The 24,896-nt window shown below is 43.7% G+C and overlaps 2 protein-coding genes across 4 annotated transcripts in view; one reads left to right on the forward strand and one right to left on the reverse strand.

Annotated features, from left to right (window-relative positions):
- The window catches only part of LOC105670610 (protein spaetzle 5-like), a 122,330-nt gene that overhangs the window by 95,007 nt on the left and 2,427 nt on the right, over positions 1 to 24,896 (reverse strand). For 2 of the 3 annotated variants that reach the window (XM_067357431.1, XM_067357432.1), the window contains 2 exons: positions 23,601 to 24,813; positions 23,265 to 23,324 (listed from right to left, as the gene is read on the reverse strand). In XM_067357431.1, the coding sequence (XP_067213532.1) occupies positions 23,265 to 23,304 (40 nt within the window). In that variant the 5' untranslated portion in view covers positions 23,305 to 23,324; positions 23,601 to 24,813. Of the gene's footprint in view, positions 1 to 23,264; positions 23,335 to 23,600; positions 24,814 to 24,896 lie in introns of those variants that run through there. The other variant, XM_012364219.2, reaches the window with a different exon arrangement.
- LOC105670630 (uncharacterized) overlaps positions 1 to 24,896 on the forward strand; it is a 178,649-nt gene that overhangs the window by 46,438 nt on the left and 107,315 nt on the right. The gene's annotated exons all lie outside the window — the stretch shown is intronic.

A 24,896-nucleotide genomic window follows, 5' to 3' on the forward strand; every position in this document is an offset into this window, starting at 1 on the left:
AAGATAAAGAACGTTCTGGAGCACCGACAAAGTTTGAAGACGAAGAAACCTAATGAAACTATCACGGGAGCTCGCTATCGACTTCAGATGATGCGTTTGAGTCGAGCTCTAAAAGAAAAGCGGCCACTATACGGGCAGAGACACGACAAAGTCATTTTGTTACATGACAATGCTCGGCCACATGTGGCAAAACCAGTCAAAACTTACCTGGAAACGCTTCAATGGGAAGTTCTACCTCACCCGCCGTATTCACCGGACATAGCCCCCTCGGATTACCACTTGTTTCGGTCGATGGCGCATGGTTTGAGCGAGCAGCGCTTCCATTCTTTCGAAGAAACCGAAAAATGGGTCGATTCATGGATTGCGTCAAAAGATGAATCGTTTTTTCGACGGGGGATTCAATTACTGCCAGAAAGATGGGAGAAAGTGGTCTCTAATGATGGACAATACTTTGAGTAAAGTTATTGTAAGCCTTATATTTTAAATTAATGTTTTTTTTTAACAAAAAAAACAGCGAGAACTTATTCAAGGTCCTAATAATTTATTCGAAATCCGATAATGATCGATTATCATGCAAACGACGTTTCAAGATTAATACATTTTTCATCCTCCACGTTTTGAGGGAAGAAACGAGCGTGACAAGATGTATTACAATCGAAAAAGACTTTGCGATTTTGAAATTCGTAGATTAATATTTTCCCGCTGGGAGGGTTGAATTATTCAGTGAAGAAATCACGGTGCATTCCCACGCCATAGTATGCATATATATATATAGGGTTGCTTCGTATAATGTGCAGACGGTTAGGTATTTGTATCTGTAACAGTAATTACTAGAGCACGCAGATATATTCTCGACAGAAATTAATCATGTGAGTATTGATCAATTCTCAGAAACGTAAAGACGCTTTTACATGCAGGTCTCCGGTGTAATAACATGGGGTGCAATTAAATCCTCTCATAATAATCCATAATGATCTTTATCGCACCGAGGAAAGAAGACAGTTAAAAAATATGAAAATCTCAAAGAGAACGTAATCATTCTCAATCATCGTAATATATGCGAATAATATCAGAAGGAATCAAAAGTGAACTTGCTTCTATTTCAATCTATTACGCGCCACAGGTAACCGCGTTGATGGACTTTTCTTTCATGCTAATGCAAAACCGCATCGATGAAGAACATCAGACATCACGACGTCATTGTTCCGCATAATTAATTTTGTACAATTGTCGATTGTTCCCGCGCGCGCGCACGCGACGACGATGAGGACGACGTTTCGTCGTGGCGCAGCGCGCCGCGGCGCGCAGGACGGCAAACTTGCGCGATTGTTTTGAAACGAAAGTAAATTTAATTTACCGGCTAATTATCGCCCGTGCAAAGTTCTGAATTAAACTTGTAATTGGCTTTCGCTTGATTCGAAGAAATTGTACTAAGCCACCCTTCCGCCCCCTTCTTCGCTCCCTCTCTTTCTCTCTTTCCCTTTCTCGATATCCTTCCTCATCCTACTTTAAGACATTCTATGTAATCTCCCGTGTAGACGTATATGTGTGCCGATACGCACGCAATGGAACCTAGCCCAACCTAACCATCACAGTCTTTATCGTATGCCCGGCTAAACGCCGTGTTGGTCGAGCTTCGTATAAGTTCACAAACATCGTCAACGGTTATTCTCGACAAACAGGTTTTTGTGTGAAATGATTTTTTTTCTTCAAATATATATACGTGTGCGTTCGTCAAACTGTCGCAAGCGATTGTCCGTCGATAAGCAAATAAGCGATATGTTTTTGCTTTCTCTCGAGAATAGAAAATAAAATACAACAACGTTCGCAAATTCCAACGGCATCTTCATTAGACGATATGACACTTGAAACTAAATAAACTCGACAATATAGACATCGTCGGTCAATTGTATCCGAGGTCCAGCTATTCGCACTCGAAATTTGCAAATTGTTTTCGCACAATATTTGTATGACAATGTGTGTGCGGCGCTCTATCTAGTCTTCAGGCGTGAACAATCAAAGCTGGATTGCGCTACTTTATCACGGTTCACAATAATCTTTCGCATCGTCAAGAATTTGCAATTTAAATCTTACGTCGACTCACACTATTTTAACGCTTTTGTTCTCGTACTCGTAAATTTTGCAAGCAGACAAAATAAATTGTAATTTCACCTGAGCAGTTCTCTTCGTGCGTCTTCCTAATTTTTCCGGAAAACCGTTAAAGATACTGGGTTTCCTTTTGAGGAACAAAAGAACGCGCTAGGAAACGGCACAAAAGCTTAATTACTCGGTTGTTCGAAAAACGGTTTCGCGAAGAAAGGTTTTTTAATATCCTTGAAGTGAGTACCGACACATAAAAAACTGTGATTATTTTGAGAAGCATAGCTGAATGATTTACAGTGCTTTATTTTTTTTAAACGCTAACGAGTTGGCGCACAGAGGAGAGTGCGCGTTTAAAAATTATTCTTCATTAGATTCGACCCTCAAAGGGTTGCCCACCTCTGCCTTAAATAGCTGCAGAGATTCTGATCGCTCGCGCGCCACCCATGCACGCACACGCAATTGTAGAATTTCACGGTATTCCATGTGGGAAAATGGCTCTTTGTTTAGAATGTACGCGGTACGTATGTGTGCGTGTGTACAGGGCAGATACGCTGAAATAGATAAGGGGAGATACGACTCGGCTTAAGGAAGCGGTTAATTACCAGAAGATAGTAAATTGCCAGTAGCACGGACTTGTACATCGCTTACACCCGAAAGAAACTTTATCGCGATCACGTATACCGAGTAATAATCTTATACAGCCGTTTACAGATTGACGAGCAATGAATTCCGAAGGAGATTATTTATTTGAGAAAAATGCAAATGTTAATTCGATATACTTCAGCTTCAAACCACCTTTAAGATACAGCCTCGATCTAAAATAATTCAAGTTCGCCGTAATAGTTCAGCCTGCTCCGATGCCGCTAACAGCCTCGATCTTACTCTTGTTTAGCCGAGTCGATATAATCTTCACATTTTTTTATCGCGCATCTCGTGTCAAATTTCTTACATAATTCAAAGCTGAAGAAGACGGCAAGTAAGAGGGCGATGAGGCAGTAAAGCCGAGGCGTGCATCCGTGAAGTCGACGATAGCGCGCACGTGACGTCACAGGACACGTCGCTCAAAGCCTCGAGAATGGCCGGAAGTCGTGAAATGGGATTACCTGTTCATACGTATGCGGCCGTTCCGAGGTGATAATTGAATAGATAGCTGCCCTCCGCTTCTTCCTCCCGGCCGCCTCTTCTTCGATTTTCCTTCGTTAGCGAACAGACTGGTCCGCGATATCCCACGGGAGAGCAAAAAATTGCCCGAGAACAACGTAATATTCTGAAGAGGCCGTTCTAATGCGATAAACGTTGCCCATCGGATGGCGCATGGTTTGCTCGCCGATTCCTAACATCGCGAAGTTGGCGAAGGATTCTTCCTTTTTGCGACCTCGCTTATGCCACGGCGCAGCGGCGCTTCCGATCGAGACATTTAAATATGAAATTTAATTTTGAAAAACACAATCCTTTCGATCATTTCGAGCCAGCTGTTGAAACCGAGTTAAACCTGAATGAATTATTTCGAGATAAAGGAGACTAAACACAAGACTACACTAAGCTAACTTAAACCGCATCGCTTAAAATTAGGCTAAGCGAGACCAGATTAGACTAGGCTGTACATCAAGCTAGACTAGACGTGAGCGGAGTCGACGGTAACGTCGACCTCTCGCGAATACGACGGGCAGAAATAAAAGAGCGCTGTAAGAATCGAAAATAAAAGACGCGGCCAGGCGCGGAAGGCCTGCTCTCCATTACAGTCTCTCCACGGACGTTTAATCACCCAATTAAGGAGATTTTCACGTATGTTAATTAGTCAAAACACATGCAAAGCGCAACCCCGCTCTGCCCCGCCGCGGCCTGGTTAAAGTCGAGGTCTCGATTCCACTCGGCGGCTAAAAAGAGATCAAAAGAAGGCACCTACGTCGCAAGACGCACCACGTGTTCGTACATGTGTGCACGGGACAGCCGTGCGACATGTGCAAGTGTAGCCATTTAATTCAGACACATTCGCAAGATGAATGTGATATTATTTATAGACTCGAGATTATTAAATGATTGCGCTCTTCAAATTTTAAACTCTCACGGAAATCAAACGAACGCATTTGCTCTTTTACACGCCGTGCGTCATCTGTGAAAAGTCTAATGCAGCGACCTCGCGCTAAAGGAAGGCATACATTGTGGATGCTATTAAATTGACATCTCGTATATCAGGGAGAAGTATAGCGTTGCCCGTGGGTCTTCTCTAGTTCTCAGGCCGAGATTAGCCAACATGCACGAATTTTGGCACGAGCGAATACGGAAGCCGGCTCCTCCTTGTCTCGTTCGCTTTCGTTACGTAGGTGAATCCGAAATTATTGACCGATAGAAATAACATTCTACTTTTAGATGTTACCGCCGCGCAGTAAAAAAAACCGCTATCCGCAAATGTATACAATTAAATGCGAACGCGGATTAAAACTGTGAGAAATATCGTGCGTTTTTAGATTGTAAAAATAATTCGTTATGATACGCTATAATTCGTTATGATACAATAATCTAGATTTTTGCAAAAAAAAAAAAAAGAGAGAGAAAAAAGGAAAATACATTTTATTCAATTGTTCGAAAAATTATTATCCTCGATTATTATCACTTCTTTTTCCGAACTCATATCCGATTTTTGAAACTGGTAGCATAGCTGTCGGAATCTACATAGAACCCTTTAACCATAATCATAATGGCAGCGGTGTTAACGAAAAAACATACTATCGTATTACCAATTACATCGTGATTTTAATGAAACGCAAGAATCAGAAAAAAAGCGCCGACGCATTGCGTCCGGTGCAGTTATTCGAATGGGGAGTCGACTTTTTAATTGAGAGCTTTTTATATTATATGGTTATAAACGCGACGCGCAAATGAACTACCCTTTATCGTGCATTGTGCTCGATTTCGCGTCGATATCATCCGTCACCACGTCCGGTCGATTTTCAACATTTAATTATCCGACGCATCAAAACTGTTCGATAAATCGAACGAAGAAAGCTCCGTTTGCATATGATTATTTCCGCAATGGCGAAAATCAGGAATTTCAAGCATATTCGTATATTTTTACATAAATAATTATTTGTATATTCGCATTTGTTTTTAATTGCAAGACATTAATCAACGGGAAGAAATTATTTTTGCCGAAACTATTTCGATCGCGTCAATTTAATGATTAAACGACGGAGATTTGAGAAAGGACGCCGGGCTGGTCGAAAAGGGCGAATTTCCTGAAATTGAAATAGCTAAATAATTTGCGAACGCATTGCGACGCTAACTAAACGCGACGTCGCTCGCGCAGCTGCTTGCTGACGATAAATCTTCGCAACGATGGTAAATTACATGCTTTGCCTAATATTAATTACGGTCATTACTCACGCTCGCATTATTGAGTGTCCACGTATCTTTATCGTCGAAAATAGCGGAGCACGGTTAATGTGTCCGTGTCTCTGCGCGATCGTTATCGGAGCAACGACGATCCTTATCAGCGATTCGTACCGTCGGATGTCTCGCGTCCTTTCCACGGGATTCGCCTCGGCTCGCTGTCCGTGTACTCTCGTGCCGAGTATATTCGAGTACTTGTTAAATCGGGACTTCGTCCCTTGTCGGAGATTCGCGTCGTGTCCGTGGGTTCTGCGGTAATAACTGGACGCCATTATAAAACCTCCTGAGGGAAACCAGCTAAGGGTAGTTCCTCCCTTCCGTTCTTCCTTTCTTTCTCCCGCTCCCGCTTCCCCTCCCCCTCCGCCCCTTTCCCTTCGCCCATCGTCCATCCCACCGTCGTTACTGCCAGGATACGGATTATCTCCGTTGACCGACGATATTTCTTTTGCTGCGATTCCACGAGTCTCGTTCTGCCGTTTTCGACGTACGATTCTCCCAGATCTCTTCCTCCGCGCGTCCTTTTTTTCCCGTCATTTGCCCTCCGGAGGCACCTTTTGCTCTCCTTGCGCGGTCACCGCAACCCTTTTTCCAACATGCTCGGAAGCAGACGCGGAAAAGTTTTGCCGACGGTTGTAGTCGGTTGTACGCGGCTCCTCCGCGTTTCAGGTGCAAAGATCTATCGATGCGGAGGCGATTTTTAACCGATCGTTCCTCGGGGATTCGAGCGGGGGACGCGACAGGACCTCGCGTGCCCTTGTAGATACCGAAGATTAATGGAACGGGAGTAAAATGATCCCCAAAGACGAGTTTGCAAACGTGTGGCTGTAGATACACGTATGTACGTGTATAAGCGTCAATACCGGAGCGGCAATACCGCCCAATTTATAGCGCACCGGATTGAAGCGTAATCCCCCCTCGTACGCATGCGGTGCCGCGTAATAATGATTCGCGAGTGAAAATATAACAAATATAGCTATACCGCCGCTGCCGCCGCCGCCGCCGCCGCCGCCGCCGCCGCTCGCAAATGTCTAAATTAGAGTGGATTTGGTCGGCCGACAACACGATCGGTCGAGAACTCAATCGAGCAATCAATCGTCGAATAATTAGGCGAATAACTTTCTATCCGCAATCCGATAAATAAAGGAATAAGAGCGATATTTGTACACCTTCTTTTTCTTTAATCCATTATGCGCGACACTCTGCGGCGGAAAGACCGCAACGTCGAACACGGACGAGCTTCGTATTAGACGTATTCATAACTAAATTATCGAATCCTTTTTACTCGCGCGACGGGCATGCTAAACGCACCGAAGCCCATATGGGCGAAGGAACGGCCGTCGCGTCGGGATTAAGGGTGCCGTGGGGGGGGGAAGAGGAGTGGACGGAGGGGGGAGGACGAGAGAGGATGGTCGCCGTTAGGCGGGCGGCGGAGAGGAAGCGGACGAGGCGAGGGTAAAGCACTAATGAGCAAATAAGGCGAAAAAAGGTGAAAATTCATTAGCAGTCAGCTAGCAATGGACGACGATGGGAAGGGTTACCGAGAATCGGCGTAACTCTTTTCCCGGTAAAGGACTCCGGCTCGACAAAGGACTCTAAAAATAAATACATAATTAAACGTCGCGATAATGAACTTCTTTATGCGGCGTGGCTGCGCGCGCGCGGGATTCTACGCGTGGACAGGTGCCCCTTCCCCCTCCCCCGGCTGCCAAGACCCAACAACCCTGTTTCTCAAGTGCAAAGTGCCCACAATCTTTTCTGGCGAGCTTACTATTTAAACGTGAATTCTCTACGGCGCAAAAATTAGACGAAATGTTAATTTCGATAAGATTTCACGGATCGATCTTTCTCTTTTTGTGTGATTTAATATCCGAAAGCTTTTACACTCTTTCCCTCTCTCTCTCTCTCTAGCCATAGAGCCAGCTCTAACCATAGAGCCTCCGTTCGTTTTTAATATCATGTGCAAATTAATTAAATAAAAAGTGCACGGTAAATTGTATTTTTTGTTTACGAGATACGCAAGATTTACTTTCGACAAATAAATTTTCCATGAAATTAATTCAAATATGTAGAGACACGTTTGAATAAAAATTTCGAAAAGACGCGCTCGATATTTCATCAGCATGGTTTCGAATCGACGCTATAATCGCGCGGCAAAGTATAATCCTAAATACTCCTTGAGGCCAATGAGACGTTTATCTAGCGAACAAGAGGCGGCAAAAACCCTCGGTCCTTTCTCGGACGATATCTTGTCGCCTTTCTTCTCCGCGCTCAAGCGCGCATCGCCCCGCCGTCTTGCACTGGCTCGCCTGTAATTTAATCTTCCACACCTACGAGAATCTTAATCCTGAGATTATGTCAGGCCGATGTCCAAAAAGAAATAAGCCCTGAATCCCTATGATCCTCGCTGGAAGGAACAGGAACATCCGCTCAGTCGCACTCGACGCCGTCTTTAAGCATACTCGAAGCGCTTCTTCGAGTCCTGCTTTGAGCTAAACGTTCGCTTCTTAATAAAAAAATCTTTCCAGTTATTGCGAAATTGTGCACGCTTAATTAATCAATATATTTATATCTTTTATAACGTTCAGCGAATAATTAAAAATAATACGAGCAATTGCTCGACCTAACAATGGAGAGAAATATAATGTATATTCAATTAAAAAAAAAAAAAGAGAGAGAGAAATGATATTTTTTCTAAATTTTCAAACTAATCTTATATTACTGGATTAACTGAGAAATATTTGATTGCTTCTCACGCAAAATCGGTGACAAAGTCGTTATCAGGGTTAACGAATCGATTCATTAAGTCGCCCACTTCCCAGCTGTGTACAGAAGAAGCGGAGGGGGAAGGTCGAATACTCGCGGAGAAAGCACAGTACGGCAGCGTAATAAATGCATGGGATTAACGAGGAATAAATAACGAGAAACTGTTAATAATGTCGTACTCTCCTGGCCCCCTTCCTCGTTCTGTCGCCGCCGACTCCCTCGTTAAGCGACTTATGGCACCGGGCGGCGCGACGGAGGACGGGAGGAAAAGCGCGTGAGAGTCCCGCGAACCAGGAAGTTTCGATGATCATTAAAGACGCATCTCTTCGACCTACACGCTTGCCAATCGGCTACTTAGCGATACCGTTACGGCCGCATTTGTAAGAATTGAACAGCCGCAGACCGGACGCCTGTCTACTCTCTCGCGTTTTCCACCGCGCGCAAAATGTTTCTCGAATGCACGCTGATTTCCTGAGAATATTTTCGCTCATTGATTTCGTATCAAACGGTGTCACGTGGATGGATTTCACAACAATGAAATATGGCGAGGCAAAGCAGCTGACAAGATGGTTACGCGGGAAAACGTCGAAACGAATAACGCGCGCTTCTTCCTCCTTCTGTTTTTTTTTTTTTTTTTTTTTTTTTTTAATTCTTCTAGAAATCGAGAAGATATAATCGACGGTAGTTAAGATACGTTTGCGACCACACGGTCGGGCCTTTTACTGTAATAAACGGCTACGAACAACGACTTTTAATAGCTGAACGAAAGCATAGAGAGGAAAAGAATAGGGGAGGGGAAGGCAGCGTTTCTAGCATAAAGGTAATTTATTAACGAACGCGTTTGTAATCGCGTGCTCCCTTCACAATGCGCGCACTGGCTGACCCCGCGGGCGAGCACGATGAACGCGCTTAATTAGTGTGCTTAATTAATAATTCTACTGCACCGGCCGCCAGCTCGTTTCTCTCTCGATCTCCCTCGCGCTCTCTCTCTCTTTCTCCTCCTCCCTCCCACTCTATTTTGCAGACTCGGAAGGTGCGTGAAAACGGTCGTTATATCTTCTCGATGATTCTTAGATCGTAAATGGAATCGCGTGGTTTTAAAACTCCGGCTGATTGATCGGTCGAACTGCGCAATTCTTTCGGCTACAATCATAATTGAACGAGTCAGAAAAATGAAATATTATTTGATGCGCGGTATATAATCTCATTATTCGATTCAAGGATGCGTATTGGAATGGACACTCAACAAATATATTGAGGTTCAGGTTTCTAGATTCTTAAATGTATTCTAAATGTATTGAGACTTTCAACCACAATTTGGATTTTTAAAAAGTGCAATTTTGAACATCTTCAAGATTTTACAACTCCAGTTTTATTATCACGATTAACGACGAATTGTATTACGTATAATTAAAAAGCAATAGTTAAAAAGTTCAATGTAAAACATATGTTACGTTACGTCATATTATACACTTAGAATGCGTGACGGAACGCTACGACGTTTCCTGTTATGCTTCGTGCCCGCTTAATGTTCCGTGTTATGATTCCGACTTTGTATTCTCGAAACAAAGACCTTGTTTGCCGTAACGGGAGTACCCCTGGCTATCGGCCTGGTTTTTTCTTTCAACCGTCTCCAGGAAGTTGCATATAATCTGAAAGGAGGAAGGCAAAAATGCCAGGCTATGATGACCTAAGAAAACAAGGCTGTTTCGAAGGAGCCTTTATTCACTCTCACAACGGCAATTATCCGAAATCCAACTGTTATTTCTAGATATATCGGATTATTTTATAACTATTGAAATTTCACAAACGCTCTAACAAAAATGTAAAATTGATCAAAATCGAACGCGTGCTTGGTCTCAACGTAGAATACAATAAAGTTATTTTTTAATTTTTCTACCATTTTACTCCCGCGTTCTGTCGCGTCGTACAAAGGACTGAATTTCTAACGCGAGTTTCTAGCACAAAGAGGTCGGTCATTATCGAGTACGTCGGAATTCGGCGGAATCAGGGAAGTCTCGATTTCAGGCAGTGACGACCGTTTGTGTCGGTTTCATATTTCGTTGTTACGCGCGTGGAACGCGTGCCGATTCCCGCGCGGCATCGATCTCGCTGTGGTTGTTTTTACACACGCTTCTCCCACACCATCGCGGATCGGCCGCGATATTCCGATTTTGCATTCTTTTGATCTCGCATGTCAGTAATAATAATTGCGACGAGTGCTTGCGGAAGAAAAATGTATTATAACAAAAATTAGTAAAAAATATGGCCACCGCCAAAGTGTTTACCGTTCAAATATTACAACGCCGGGCAATATTGTTCTTCCCGACGCCGCGGAGAGATCGACAAATGGCTCGTCAAACACAAGACACTTGCGGCGCCGGCAAAGTCCACGCGATTCCGCTCGCCGCGCAACTTTTCCATTCGCTTTAAAAAAAAAAGGGAGGTGGAAACGCGATTTGAACGCGTGAGAGAAGCCTCAGAAACGACTTTCCACGGATCCCACCTCTAAAACGTCCGTAGTTAAGTGGCCGGTCCAAGTCGTTTTCTGTTATTTCCATATTTCAAATTTCAATCCCGAAATTCACGACCGTATACCAGCCTACACGCGGCGAGGAGCACGGCGCGGGAATGGGAAAAGGAAGAGGGAAAGGGGAGCGGAGCAATCCATATATGCAGATCTGAGATTCGCACACCGCCGCCTTCGATTCCCCGTCTCGAAGTTATTATCACATATATTAGACAACTGACCCGTGTGCGCCCTTCCCGCCGCCTTGGCTCGCCGCGCCAAGGCAACCCTCGCATCGTGGAACTGCAAGCAGTTCCGGATACAATATCGCGCTGCGCCGACCGCGCCGTTATGGTAAGAACCCCTTTATTGTTTTATATTGTTTCCGCCGTTCGTTTTTCGTTATACGAACGATCTCGGTCTCGCGCGCGCCGTTCGCCGAGATCCGGGATTCGCCAAAGTTAAATAAATAAGCGGCGTCGCGCGCCGTTCAAACAATCGTCGCGTGCCTTTCCGCAATCAATCATCTAATATTTCTAGTGCCTTCAGAATTTCTCTGTAAAACACATGAAATGTCACGTGTCGATAAAAAGATTGTTGAGCCAAGTATCATTCCGGGGCTGATACCATCGATCTCGTTGATGATCGATTACCCATGCATCGTCCGGCCACCGCAATACTATCGAGATCGCGAGGAAAGCAGCGCGTGCATGTGCGGCTCGACGAAACTCGTATTTACCTTGCGGTTTCAATCCTGAACTTATTTAAATATAAATTACACACGGAGCATGTAGCCGGGTTTCGCTGATCAACTGGGTGATCTTTCGTACCTTACACCCCGTAGATCGTGGATCCGCGGTGAGAAAGCTCGTTCGCTTTCACAGGGCCGCTTCTACGAAGCGTCGGGATTCGCCGAGAATATTTCCGGAAAAATCGAAACCGTCTATCGATTCGCCGATCGCCGCTCTCTTGTTTACGCGTCGACGCATTCTCGACTCGACAAAAGAGACGTCACTGCCGGAAACCGGACGATTATTCGTGCCCATCGCGATCTCAGCTGTCGCTGCGCAACATTTAAATCGTATCAATAATTATCCTAATTAAAAACTTAACAACGCGTCCAATAAGAAAATGGATCACTGATCCAAGCGGACGATTACGTAAATTACAATTCTTACGGAGGGCTTAAACGCGCCTGCCGCGCGACAACGCGTAAATGCGGCCCTGATCAGCTATCTCTCGATCATAATTGCGGCGAAGTGTGATCGCCGCATGCAAACAGCCGGCATGAAGCCGCAGATCGGACGATAAACGCTGGTTCTAGCTGAGCACCACTGTTGGACCCTTTGTGCTCTCGGATAACGATCATTATACGATCGTAATGGCGCGAGATTGTCGGTCTGCCGTGTAAGGTACCACACCCGTTATATATATACATACACAATATATATCGACCTTCCTACGCCGATGTATCCATTTCTGAGAAGACACGACGAGGGGACATAATAATCTCCAATGGGAGGGAGGGAAATGCCTGATCGATGTTTCGTATCGATGATAACTCGCCGACAGGATGCATTTTGAGCGCGCGTTGCGTGTGCGGGCCAATTAGGATTTCGCAATATATTACTTCGCACATGTAATTTGACGTCGAAACGTTTTCAATGCGCTATTATCGCCGCGCGTCGTTTCTCTATTCGCGCGGCACTTTGACAAATGGAAGCAAAACAAGGAAACGGTATAAAATTAAACTTCGTCACTGGCGGTCTGTTCCCTTCGTGCGATAAGTTTCAATATGCCAACAGAATTTTTTGAGAACCTCTGAATGCGATATTTCAATGTAACGATAAAAACGCTGAACGTGAATTAACTTTTTGCCGATGTCTCGCGCGCGAGACGGTTACATTCGAGTCGCGGCATTTCGGCCGTGCAATATCGTTCGAGTTCTTATCGGCGTACAATCTCCGAACAGTGCAGTAACATTCTTTACATCTGTCCGTGCCATTATAACGCGCGCAATCGAGTCCTTATTAAAGCGATATCTTTCTCGTATCTATCGTACATTAATGAAAATGATTCGAGAGTGCGCAGGTCAATCTAAAACAGCGACGCATTTTATCGTCGTTATATGAATGACGTATCGTAAAACCGGATCCGCGTACAAATATACAATTCCTCCTTCTTTTCTGCTTATCGACATTTTTTTTAACCGATCAAGCCTGCACGCCACCTATATCAGAGACCGCAATTTCGGCGTGGTTTCACCGACGCGGAGAGACGGCTACCCTCTTCGACTACGAGCCTTGATTAGGCTTCCGGTTAATTAATAACCTCTCGTGCACACACAGCCACGGTCCACGTATGAATATGCATGCGCTGTGTTCTGCGTTTCGCGGTGTGGGAGCAAAGGGGGGGTGTACTCTCACATATACACAGATACATCGAGGGCGGGCGGGAGGAAAAGAGGGAGAGAGACAGAGACGTAGAGCTAGAAGCTGTGCGCGGGACCGGATAGAGAGATAGAAAGGGAGGAGGTAAAGAAGGGGCGGCGGAGGGGAAGAGAGTGAGTGGTTGAGGCTACTTATTTGCATTCGGAAAACAAAGGGTGTGGGCCGTGCTGTATGCCCTTCGTTCCGCGTAACGAAGGACCAAGGGAGTCAATCAAAAGTCTTCTCTCCCGACTTCTTTCTCGCGAAACGAGCGGATGGAGGAAAGAGTTCGCGCCCGCTCGAGTAATTACCGCGACGTGAGCGCGAATTTTTTTCAAGACAGAACGACGTTTCGCAGGGGCGCGCGACGTTCTTTGATGTGTGCGGCGTTAATCTTCGGACGAAAACATAGGGTGCGAACGTATTCGTGTAATTAAATCAGTCGCGAAGGCGCGTGTCTTTTTTTTTCGCGCAGAGCTGCCCCCCCCCCACCCCCCTCTTCTTAAAGATGCATCATTAAAGCACAATTACGCGCGCAGTGCAATTACGCAGATGGCGATAATACTTACGCATGTATCTCGATTTAAATTACGTCGTTTGCAACGCGACGAGATCCGTCGCCGAGATTACGGTCACGCGTGTACGTTGTCGCGCGCACATATAGCCGAAAATGGATTTGTCGCGCACGTCGTGTTTCTTGAGCTGCGACATGCGCCGGCAGACTCTCCGAGACAATTCTCCGGGCGCTACCAATGTTTACCGTCTCGTTACAATTAGCGGGTGTCACGGCGGAGAGGGCGAAGGGTCAGGCGCGGCTCACCTCCGCCGCCACCGTCGCCTCCGCCACCTCCGCGGGTATTTAAGCCGCGCGAAGGTGAAGGATGCTCTCGAAACGGCCCGGGAGGGGGTGGAAGGAGACCCACCCGACCGGCTGGCCGTAGATGTTTGGCTTCTACTGAAATTAAAAATATCGATTCCCATTCGCACGCCGGGCTTCATAGAAGCTCAATTCGTTTCTCTCCTGCAAGACAATACCCATTCTTCCCGCGGACAGTAAGAGGTACAAATTGCAGTTGCATCCCGCCCCCTCCCCCCCCTCGCTCACTCGCCCCGCTCACCCGCACGCCGGGCCGCCCACGCCGCGCAGGAATCCGAAACACAAAGGCGCTCTTTTTCATTTGGCCCGCTCCCCTCTCGCCCCCTCGCCGGCTCGGTCTCTCAACCCGCGCATCCTTCGGAGCTCTCCTCGTGTTTGCGCTCGCTCCGATGCGACCTGTCCAAATGTATGGAGACGTAATGCTATACATAATTGACTAATCCGACGGATTACGCGGGAAAGAGCGGAGCGCCTCCCGCTCGCCGTCCCTCTCGCGTGTACACCGAAACCACCTCGGCTGCTCCTAATCGATCGCAATGACGCTCCGGCCAATCAGCCCGATTGGAAAGCACGAATTCGTGTTCTCCGGACTCGTCCGACCCTGATTGAATCGAACGATGTTCGGGGAAATTACGATTCGTCATTTCTGCTAATTGAATGCCGATTGTGGGGTGGTGGGGGGTTGCGATGCAAAAGTAATTCGTCTTTTCGTCATTAGATTGAAGTTTTGATTACATTTCGCAATATGTTACGCGCGACACAAGAGTTGGCGATAACTCGCCACGAATAAATAAAATTAACGAACTTGAATGACTTCGCGACGATACGTTCGTGCCGGATCTTTATTTGTATTCGGTAAATAGTGGTATCGCGTTCGACAAAATACGTCACGGCTGCCGCAAAAATACCGATAGTAATCCGATATTAGCTCCTGATGAATAGAAGAACGTAAATGGTTCCGTTTAAAGTATTTCCGCCTCTGATTGCGCCGGAATGCGGACAATAAAATAACGTTCACAAGCGATATCGAGGCTTGAGCGTATATTCCAATTGCGCGCTGCTATCTGTATCGATTTGCCCTTACGTTATTTTGTATTATTGCTCGTCGCTAAAATGAATGCCATCGTCGAGATCCACTTAATTTATTTGACTTCGGAACGATGCACGCGCGTCGATGAACGATACGAGTTCGTTCGTTAAATGCGACCGTTGCGAGTCCTAAAATGCAGTTATGCCAGAACTTTCCCGTTAGATAGAATTTGTTTTGCAGTTTCGATATGTAAGCACATATATTAATTAAAGAAACTGTCGATTTTTTTCCAACGACTATCAACAGAAAAATAACAAACATTTTTAGAGAAATAGGTACACAATTCTAAACGGGGGGGAAAAAAAAACAACAGATCAAAAAATATTGCTCGTCAAATTATCGATATGGTCATTATTGTCTTGTGCGAGGGAAACGAATTGAGATACACATTCCAGATCATAAGAGGGTAAGCCGATCCGCGTTAAAGGTTGCAATCGTGACCAGCACCGGCGTCGATATAACCGGCGGCCGATATACCAGGTGTTACGATCAATTTAAACGATATTTTATTCAGGCAGGCCGATCGCTAGTTTTCAATTTGCCGGCTCGTATATATTTCGCGAAGGCTACCCGTGGAAGGAACGTAGAAAAGAGGGTTTCCCACCCTAGAGATGCAATTTCTCGGGGTGGCTCCGTCTGTCTGGACCCTCACTCTCCCTCTCTTTCCCTCCCACCGTCCTCACACGAGTCTTGATGAAAAAATAATAATCCTGGGGGAACGGTCAGTTATGGCGAATGAAATCATCTCGCTCGCCGTCCTAAGTTCGCGCTCCTTGTCTTTGATCTTTAATTTTTATTTTGTCCCCGCTTCTCCCGCAACACTTCATACACAATCCTGCGTTTCGAGCGGCCGGTGATGAAAAAGTATATTTAGTTAAGTGAATGATTAAACCGGTTTGTTATATCTTAAACGCTCCGGGCGCGTAACGTGCGTTTCTAATTTCCGTGATTACCTGCAATTTGATACCGCATCGTCCAGCAACTCGAAAATTGCACCGATCCTGCTACACCGATGAAACACTTAATCGACATTCTCGACTAGCTGTGTGTCGGCTACCTGATTTTAAGATCGCTATATTTTTACGCAACAACATCGCAATTATCCTTAAATCGCGCGTAACTGACTCCGCTAGTTTTTTCCTTAGAATATCAAGAATATCAAATCGTAAATTCTTAATCTTTTGTCACAATGTCGCGATAATTGAATAAAAAAATATTTCGGATAAAATTCGGACATGACGGATAAAATTAAATTCACCATTTTGCAACGCTTTCACCCTGACTTCGGCCCTTCTCGTACAAGCAGGCCACGGTCGAAAAGGTGCTCAAACCAGATCCGGATACGCTCTACTATTCACGTCAAAAATAATTTATTATTCCTTTCATGTCGTTTAAAAGTTTGAAATTAAAAACATCCTTCAAAGCAGATTATTTGTAATAATGTAATCATGTATATGTGCACGTGCGTATTGTATATATATATATCGCATATATTATACCAAACATCAATATTGACGTAATATAAGTTAAAGCTGTGATAAAAAAATTTAGGAGAACTATAATAATCCCGGAATAATTGAGCAAATTCTTTGCTTTGTCGCCAGTTCTTATTAACATTGCAACGTAACTATCACGAGAAGCACAAAGATAAAAGAGCTACGGAATCGAAGGGGGAGAGAAAGCGTTTTCTTGAATAGGTTGGGCACCGCTTGGGGGAGTATGTGTGTCGGGGGTGGTTATTTTAATTACTGTCCGGCGGCTTTAAATTAAAGAGCTGGGTTATTCCGGCACGGACCAGCAGCAGCAGCAGCAGCAGCAGCAGTAGCAGCAGCGGCGGCCCCTCTTCTCTTACCCTTCTGCTTCGGTAACCGGTAAGCATACACCCGTCCCTACCACCCCCGCATTCACGCTTCGCAACCCTGTCTCTTCCTCTTTCGCTTCCCCTAGGCGGCATGGAGCGTGGACCGACATTACAGCCGCCATTCTTTACACCCGGCCAAGTGGCGAGGCTATGTTTGACGCTAACCGGGTAACCGCGCTAAATTGTCTAAACTGCGCCAGATTAAGCGAGCCTCCAACACCACTGCCCCCAACCTCTCGAGAAATTAACCAACCCTCGTTCTACTATGGCCAGCCAAGTTAGGAAGAATTCCAGGAATTGTTTCATTTGGTTGCGTGCTGGACGCTGAATCGGTTTCGGAGACGCTAAGCGGTGGATTTTACATCGCTAAGCAGACGAGCGCGAGATCTCACCGTCTCAGATATCGTAATTCTGCAAAAATCGATTTATTGATTTGCGAGTTTTGCGTACATCGTGCAGTTAATTTTCTCCAACATCAACGCTTGATATTTGATATTTTTTTATTGAGTTTCGATATTAAATACAGATTTAAAAAATAAAAATGTAAAAGGTAAACGCGAGTAAAGAGAAACTACTATACGAGCGATGCAAAAGAAGAAGGACGGAAGAGGGACAGAAAGTGTTGGTAATCCGCGTGTTGGAGCGCTCTCTCGAGCGGAGATAACGGGAACATACATAATGCAGTGTTTCTTCTACGGGTCCACGACCAATTGCTAGGCGTCTTAAATGAAAATGGGCCAATGGGTTCTCGCGCGAGCGGCTTTTCCTCGTGAGCCTTATTACAATACATTAGAATATCGTCTGACTTCCTCGTGCAGGCGACCCTGAAGAGAGATTCGCAGTAAATACCGAGCCGTGTCACACTTAATACACACGTTCAATTTGTATCAATCGATGATACCAGTCGTTGGCAAGCTCATAAATCCGCGTATAAAATTTGCCTTTCAAATATATTACTTTTAACTTAATCGCTCCGCGATGTAGAAATCGATAACTAATTACGCGCCGCGTTTAGAATCGATTCTCCGTTTTCCGCGAAAATATTATCGGAGATCTGCTTTGCAAGATAGCCGGAAATCACGAGAGGAATTTCTTTGACTCGGGCATGTCGCGTCGCGACTGGACTCAAGGCTGGCGCGAGAAGGGCACTCGATGTTTAATACATAGGATAGAGCCGATATTGCAACACACGGAGAACGGAGGGTATCTCGCTGACAGGGTGCGAAGTCGCGGCGGCCTCCTAGCGGGACGCGGCACTCAACCAGGGAAGTGTTGTCGGGCTTTTCAGGAGCTTTCAAGTGCTTTCGCAGTTGCCTCGAGTGCCATAAGAGGCTTTTAGAAACGGAGGAGGAAACGGGCTTTTTAATAGGGCCAAGAAGAAACCCTCCCACCGCGCCTCTACCTTCCTCATGAAGGCCATCTATGGCCCTTTTTTCTTCCGATCTTGTCTCGCGACCTGCCCCATGCGTTTTCTTTTTAGAGACATCGGTTCCGAAATAACGATCTTCGCGGTTAATCCTTTGAGAACGGCGCTTTTTTTAATACAAATTTAATTTTAACTTTGTACACGCGAACAAATATATTTGCACTTACACGTTAAGAAAATTAATAAAAAATTGTCCGACCCGATTATCTCGATCAAAATATATAATGCAGAAGAAAGATACGGAGGACCGTGTTCCGAGGGTCGCGGCACGCCATAAGGATAAGACCAAGAAGAAAAAGGACAAAGAAGGCAGGAGAAGAAGAAGAGATTCAGGATATAAACACGTACACGAACACCAATTTAATTCCTCCTCGGCGATTCCGCTCAGCTCGCTATCCAATTACACATAAAGCACTAATCACGCAATTAATCTCAATCTATTTAATAACACCTTCATTACCAGGCACTATAAGTACCGGCCCAGGAAGAGAATCTCCCCCCTGCATTCCCCTACCCCTCAGCGAGCCTCTCTCGCTTCGCGATCATTCTCGTCTGTCTCTTTCTCTCGCTGTTCTTTCGATCCTTCTCGCAAATCGTCGACACGCCCCTGCTATTCGCATTCCTGCAGAATGCGAATCGCTCGCGTGGATATGCACCGCGAATGCAACGCGGGCTGCACGATTCGAGTTAATTGAAACGACTAAGATCGTCGATCGTACGTCAATTACGAATTTGAATGTCTCCACGGCTCGTGGAAAACCGACGCGTACCGCGCAGCGGTCGGATCGCGACGGAACGTAAGCGACAATACGCGCGCTCTGGCAGAGAGTCGGCTTCCTCCGCTCGGCATTTCCCGCACGTACGTCGCGGCTGTCCTCTCTGCCTAACGGCGGAAATTCTCTTTTAATTTTTCCCGAAATTCGCATAAAGTTACTCGGCCAAGCGGAGTATTATGCTGAAGGCGGATCCGGCCCGCGCACGTCCGGCGGCAACATTTCAAACTCGCATTTGCCCGGCTTGAGCCCTAACTTTATCCTGGGGATTTCGAAGCCTCGCGATGCGACAGCGTGTACCGGTAAAACGACATTCCGATGGCTACTATTCTGCACCGGAAAGGAAAACTTTTGGTCGTTGAATCGACTTCCGTATCGCACGCGCCGTTTTTCGCCTCGCTTTTTTTCAAACATTTATATTCCTATGCACGCTTTGCCTAGATAAACGTGTGTAAAAATAAATATATCCGAAATATAGATAGAAACAAAAATAGTACATATTTATGTCGATTTAATTTGAGCAAAACAGATGCAAAACTCGCTTATCACAAAAGCACTTCGCGCGGATACGCCCGCGACTTCCTCCGATTGAGATTGAACGGAAGTACGGCGCAGGACGAGATTGGTGAAGAATTAATTTCTTTTTCAATAACAGTTTCGTGCCTCGCTGCGCACCGGCGGTTTGGGACCATAAACAAGATTCTCAGGCTGCATTCTTTGCGGCTTGCGATCATCCGCCGGAAGTGGCCGGGGAAGTGGATGCATTGAGAGAGAAAAAGAGAGGAAAGAGACAAAGAAGAATGATTTACCCGAACCAGGCCAACATCAAAATTTAATATTACAGGTGCACATAATATAATTCACGTAAAGTGCATATAAAATATAGAAATTTTTCATGCAAAAAAAAAACATACAAAAATTTAGTGAAAGATAAAAGATATTTAAAGAGAAAACATGTAAAAGAGAGAATAATTAAATATAACATAAAAGTAGTTAAAGAAGGAAAAGGAAATTACAGCATGCCACGAGCTGTAGTCAATTAGAATAAACGCTAAAATATTTTAAAATTAAATAGAAGACACTAAAATATCTAGTCTATTTTGATCGATTTTATTTCCATCAGTTTGGCCGATTTCGAACATCGCTGACCTATGCTGATGTACACCGATTGATTTCAGATTGCCTTGACCTACACTGAACTATTTTGGGTGGCTTTACGTATTTGGAAATTGATAGAAACTCTCCTAGCACATCCTTCTTCGACGAATTCGGCACATTGAAATCATTCGTATTCAATCCCACTTTGAGTCTATTAAAATGTTAAAAAAAATTTGAAATAATTACAGTGTATTCTTTAAGATTTCTAGACGAGAATTGCGTACAGAAAAAATATTTAAATACTTTATTTTACTGAAAATATACTTAAAAATACAAGAAAAGTATTAGTTGACATATCATAACCTATTTTATAAATAAGTTTAAAAATATATCTTAAAACTTTATTGATTCTGATGTGCCATTGCATGGTTAAAACTCATTTATGAAATAATTGATTTATTCTATTGTCACCGAAGCAAACACACGGGAGAGCAATTCTTCAGAATGATGAATTATCTAGTAAAAGAAAAGCTTCAGTATGTTTGCGAGGATTGTGGGTTAAGTGCCGCGCAGCAAGAGAATGGTTGTACCACTAATTGGCTTAATTCGATAAACTACTAAACGGTTTCACCAACTTTCCGCTATCTTTCGAGCTCTCTTCACCTACACAAGGACCTTCTTCGTCGATTTAACGATCTAGCGTTATTTTGTTCTCTTACGCCACTAATTTTATCAAAATGACCTTAGTCTTCAATTCTGCAAGAGTTTTTGGTATCTATAATTTGACCTAACTGTTAATCTCCGTTGAAATTATATTGAATTGATGATACGAACGCTAAGATTAATTATGTTATTATGTGACTATGCGCTATTACGCAGCTACACCAAATGATATAATAACAACCGTCCCTTCCCATCAACATCCCCGAGAGGTACTTAAAACAACTGTAACTCAAACCGAGGTCACGTGAGACTGGCTCGAATAATTCAAACATAGAATTATCAACGGAAATTGTGTGAACATCCGTTATAATCATCGCACCACGACATCTCAATTTCCTTCGCATATCATAGCTTAATAATAATAAGTCCAAACCTAATGAAGTATGATAAAGTAAATATCCTGAGAAAAAATAAAAACTCATAAAAAATATAAGTAGAATAATAATAGAAATAAAGAGAGAAATTACGTAAGAAATTTCTGAAAAAAGTGATAAGAAAGTTACGTGAGAAAAAAATGAAGGAAATAGTTCTGCGAGAGAAGAGAAAGGTAGTAATGGTGGAATGGGGCAACATATCAGAATGACTATCTATCGCTGCCTTTTACGCTAATTGATAAATCGTGTTACGTTAATGAATGGGGCTGGCGTGGCGGCCCTATAGCGGTAGAGGAACGGGGAGGCTCGATATAGTCATGAAAGCAGAACTGCACTCGTAAGGACAACGGGAAAACTGAAAATCTTAGGATTATGCGGCGAGATCTCAAAGAATTCATTCGCAAAATTCCAAATTATTCGTTCAATGTTTATTTAATTATGTTTATTTATGTTAAAAATATTTCGTCTAAGCGCAATATCAATAATACGCGCAATTTTATTGTATTAATAAAATCTCGACATTTATTTGCAGCGCGACACGAAACAAAATTCGTAAAAAAAAAAAATCGAAAAGCTTGAAACTCAAAAAAAAAAATAAATTTAATAAATTTTAATCGCGTTTCATTTGACGATGGGGAATCGTGTGAAATAAAAATATCAGACGGCAAATTGGCTGGAGAACCGAAATGATTTATTAATTCGATTAAAGTTTATAAGAAGCGTACCGTTCGCTTAATCTTGATCGCGCGGGCGCACATTTTTATATACTGCGTCATATCACGCGAGGCTGATTGTTGTTCGCGCGCTGCGGATTACATCCTATTATAGATTTATAGTTGCGAAACAATTTTCGCAAGTGCGCGAGCCGCGTCATTCGTGCCGATCAGCTTCGTCGAAACGCGCACACAATCGTAAATTCGAGAGAAATCTTTAACCGCTAGTTTATGCAGCCGCGCCACGACGGCGGCCGATTCGTAAAACTGTGCATTAGCCTAATTGATCCAATAAGCTGAAAGATAATAATCCTACTTATAATTTTAATGATGACACAGCTGTATACACCGCTCCCAAAATCGCGCCGGTCATTAAACCTCGCGGCAATTATTTCCCGTTATTACAATGTGATATAGAAGTTGAAGCACCATTTCAATAGATCTTCCAACTGTATCATTAATCGAAATTCAGTATAACATTATGAAAATAAAAACGTCGTTCGGAAAAAAACCTATCAAACATTTTGTTCATGGATTTTTTTTAAATTACGATTAAATATTTCAGAGATACAGCGTGGTATTTTCTAATAAAAAAAAAAAGTTTCTTTACATTTTCGCATTCGATAGATCAAGTATGAGGATGACGATCGTTCCGTGAACGCCGGGCACGCCGAATCCATTCGTCAACTAGCGTACCGTGGCATGTCTGTACGCAGCAGGGGAGAGTTAACGCGCAGCAAGGATGCTGCCCTCTGAACTTGGAGGGATTCCTCAACGCGAGCGCGAGTAGATCGCTCGATCGGAGCTCCCATCGATCGCGATGATCGGACCACTATTCGCCGCGTTATCGCCGCGCTCGAAAAAGACACACCGAGATCAAGTTAGAACCGATCCCTCGCATCCTGATTAACACCACGCCAAATCGGAAAAAGAGAACTAGGCGTGGACTCTGGTTCCTTTATCGCGCACGAATATCACGATCAAATGTCGAAGAGGATTTCTGACTTTTCCAGTAAAAAGTAGCCGTGTTAGAGATAATCGTACCGAACCCTCTTTTATTTGCCGCTGTATCTGTTCGATCGAATCTTTCTCGAATAACAATCGAAATGTTAAAATTTTTAATAATATTACTCACCGAAGATGAGTGCAAGTTCTGCTCCTGAGCGAAAGTACATCCATTTCCCTTCACGTTACACTGAAAATACAATAATAGAAAAGTAATGATATAATACAGAATTTTCTTAAATAAGTAATACGTCGCAATAAATGATAATACAACTAGCATACATTTTGCTACCATTATAAATTGTACTCGTCTAAACTATTATATTATTATACTTTTAATTTAATTTTTCTCTTTCTCTCTTTCTTTGAATCGTTATTAAAAGCTTCGAAACAAAATTCCAAAGGCAATTTTGCCACATAAATTGTGATTGAAAAAATAATGCAAGCATAATAAAAATTTACTCACCATTCACTGTAGCTGCAGTTTCGATGCTCCTTTACTGGAGCCTCACTAATACGAATTCACTAATTTAGACATTCGCGTTACTTTGTACTTCCGGCACTTATTTACTCGCACGATGTACTTTTGATATTTAAAATAAAACAAAATCTAACGATCATACGCACGACTACTCACTCGGCACTCCCGTCTAGTCACATTCGCGACGCACTTATGACCAGAAAAGAAAGAAAATAAAACAAAATCTAACGGTCGCACGCGACTGTTTACTCGGCACTCCCGTCTGGTCATATTCGCGACGCACTTATGACCAGAAAAGAAAGAAACAATTCCTGCTAAGAAGGCATAATGTAATTTTCATTAGAGGACAAGATGGTAAATATACATCCTCGGTGCTGCTTATTGTATATTTTCCTAATAAATAAAAAATCTATTCAGGATCGCTATGCAGCGCGTACCTTGGTTGGTTATACGCGACAACAGTTCGTTGTTGAAAATAAAGAAAATTAATGACTTGTAAAAATGGCAGTTACTACCCGAATATATCTCAAGCAAATAAACGTATATTAATCAATACATTGTAGCGTTAGGCAATAACTTATGAATTATAGCGTTAGGCAATGCGAAATATAAGTAAAATGAATTGAATAATTTATTCTCACGGCTGATTCAATGCGACGCAATTTGCCGTCGCGACCGAAAGAGACAGAAAAATCCATTCATGATCAAGTTAGAATCGATCTCCCGCATCCTGATTAACACCATGCTAAATCGAAAAGAGATAGCTAGATATGAACTCTGGTTCTTTAAACGCGCACGAATATCACGATTAAACGTCGAAGAGGATTTCTGACTTTTCCAGTGAGTTACAGTGTTTTTTTTCTACTTCTAATCGCGCGAAATCAGATTGCACGCTATTTGCCAGGATCGCCTGAGGCGCTTGTTCCTAAACTTCGAGTTTAGGGTTAGCTCGTCCTTAACTTCGGCGAACAGTACTACTACCGTAAACGCACTTCGACTTTATCTCGGTTTTATGCGCCGCGTTAGAGATAATCGTACCGGAGCTAACCCCCTTTTATCTGCCGCCGCATCTGTCCGACCGAATATTTCTCGAATAACAATCAAGATGTTAAAATTTTAGTATTGCTCACCGGTGTTGAGTACAGGCTCTGCTTTTGAAGAGAAGATCCATTGAAAAGTATCCATTTTTTTCATGTCGCTGAAAATAGTACAGAATAATATAAATGATATCAAATATAATTGTATAGGAATTAACTCTATATTTGCTATCGCATCTGTTCA

Source organism: Linepithema humile, chromosome 6 (assembly GCF_040581485.1).
Source record: "Linepithema humile isolate Giens D197 chromosome 6, Lhum_UNIL_v1.0, whole genome shotgun sequence".
Lineage (NCBI taxonomy): Eukaryota > Metazoa > Arthropoda > Insecta > Hymenoptera > Formicidae > Linepithema > Linepithema humile.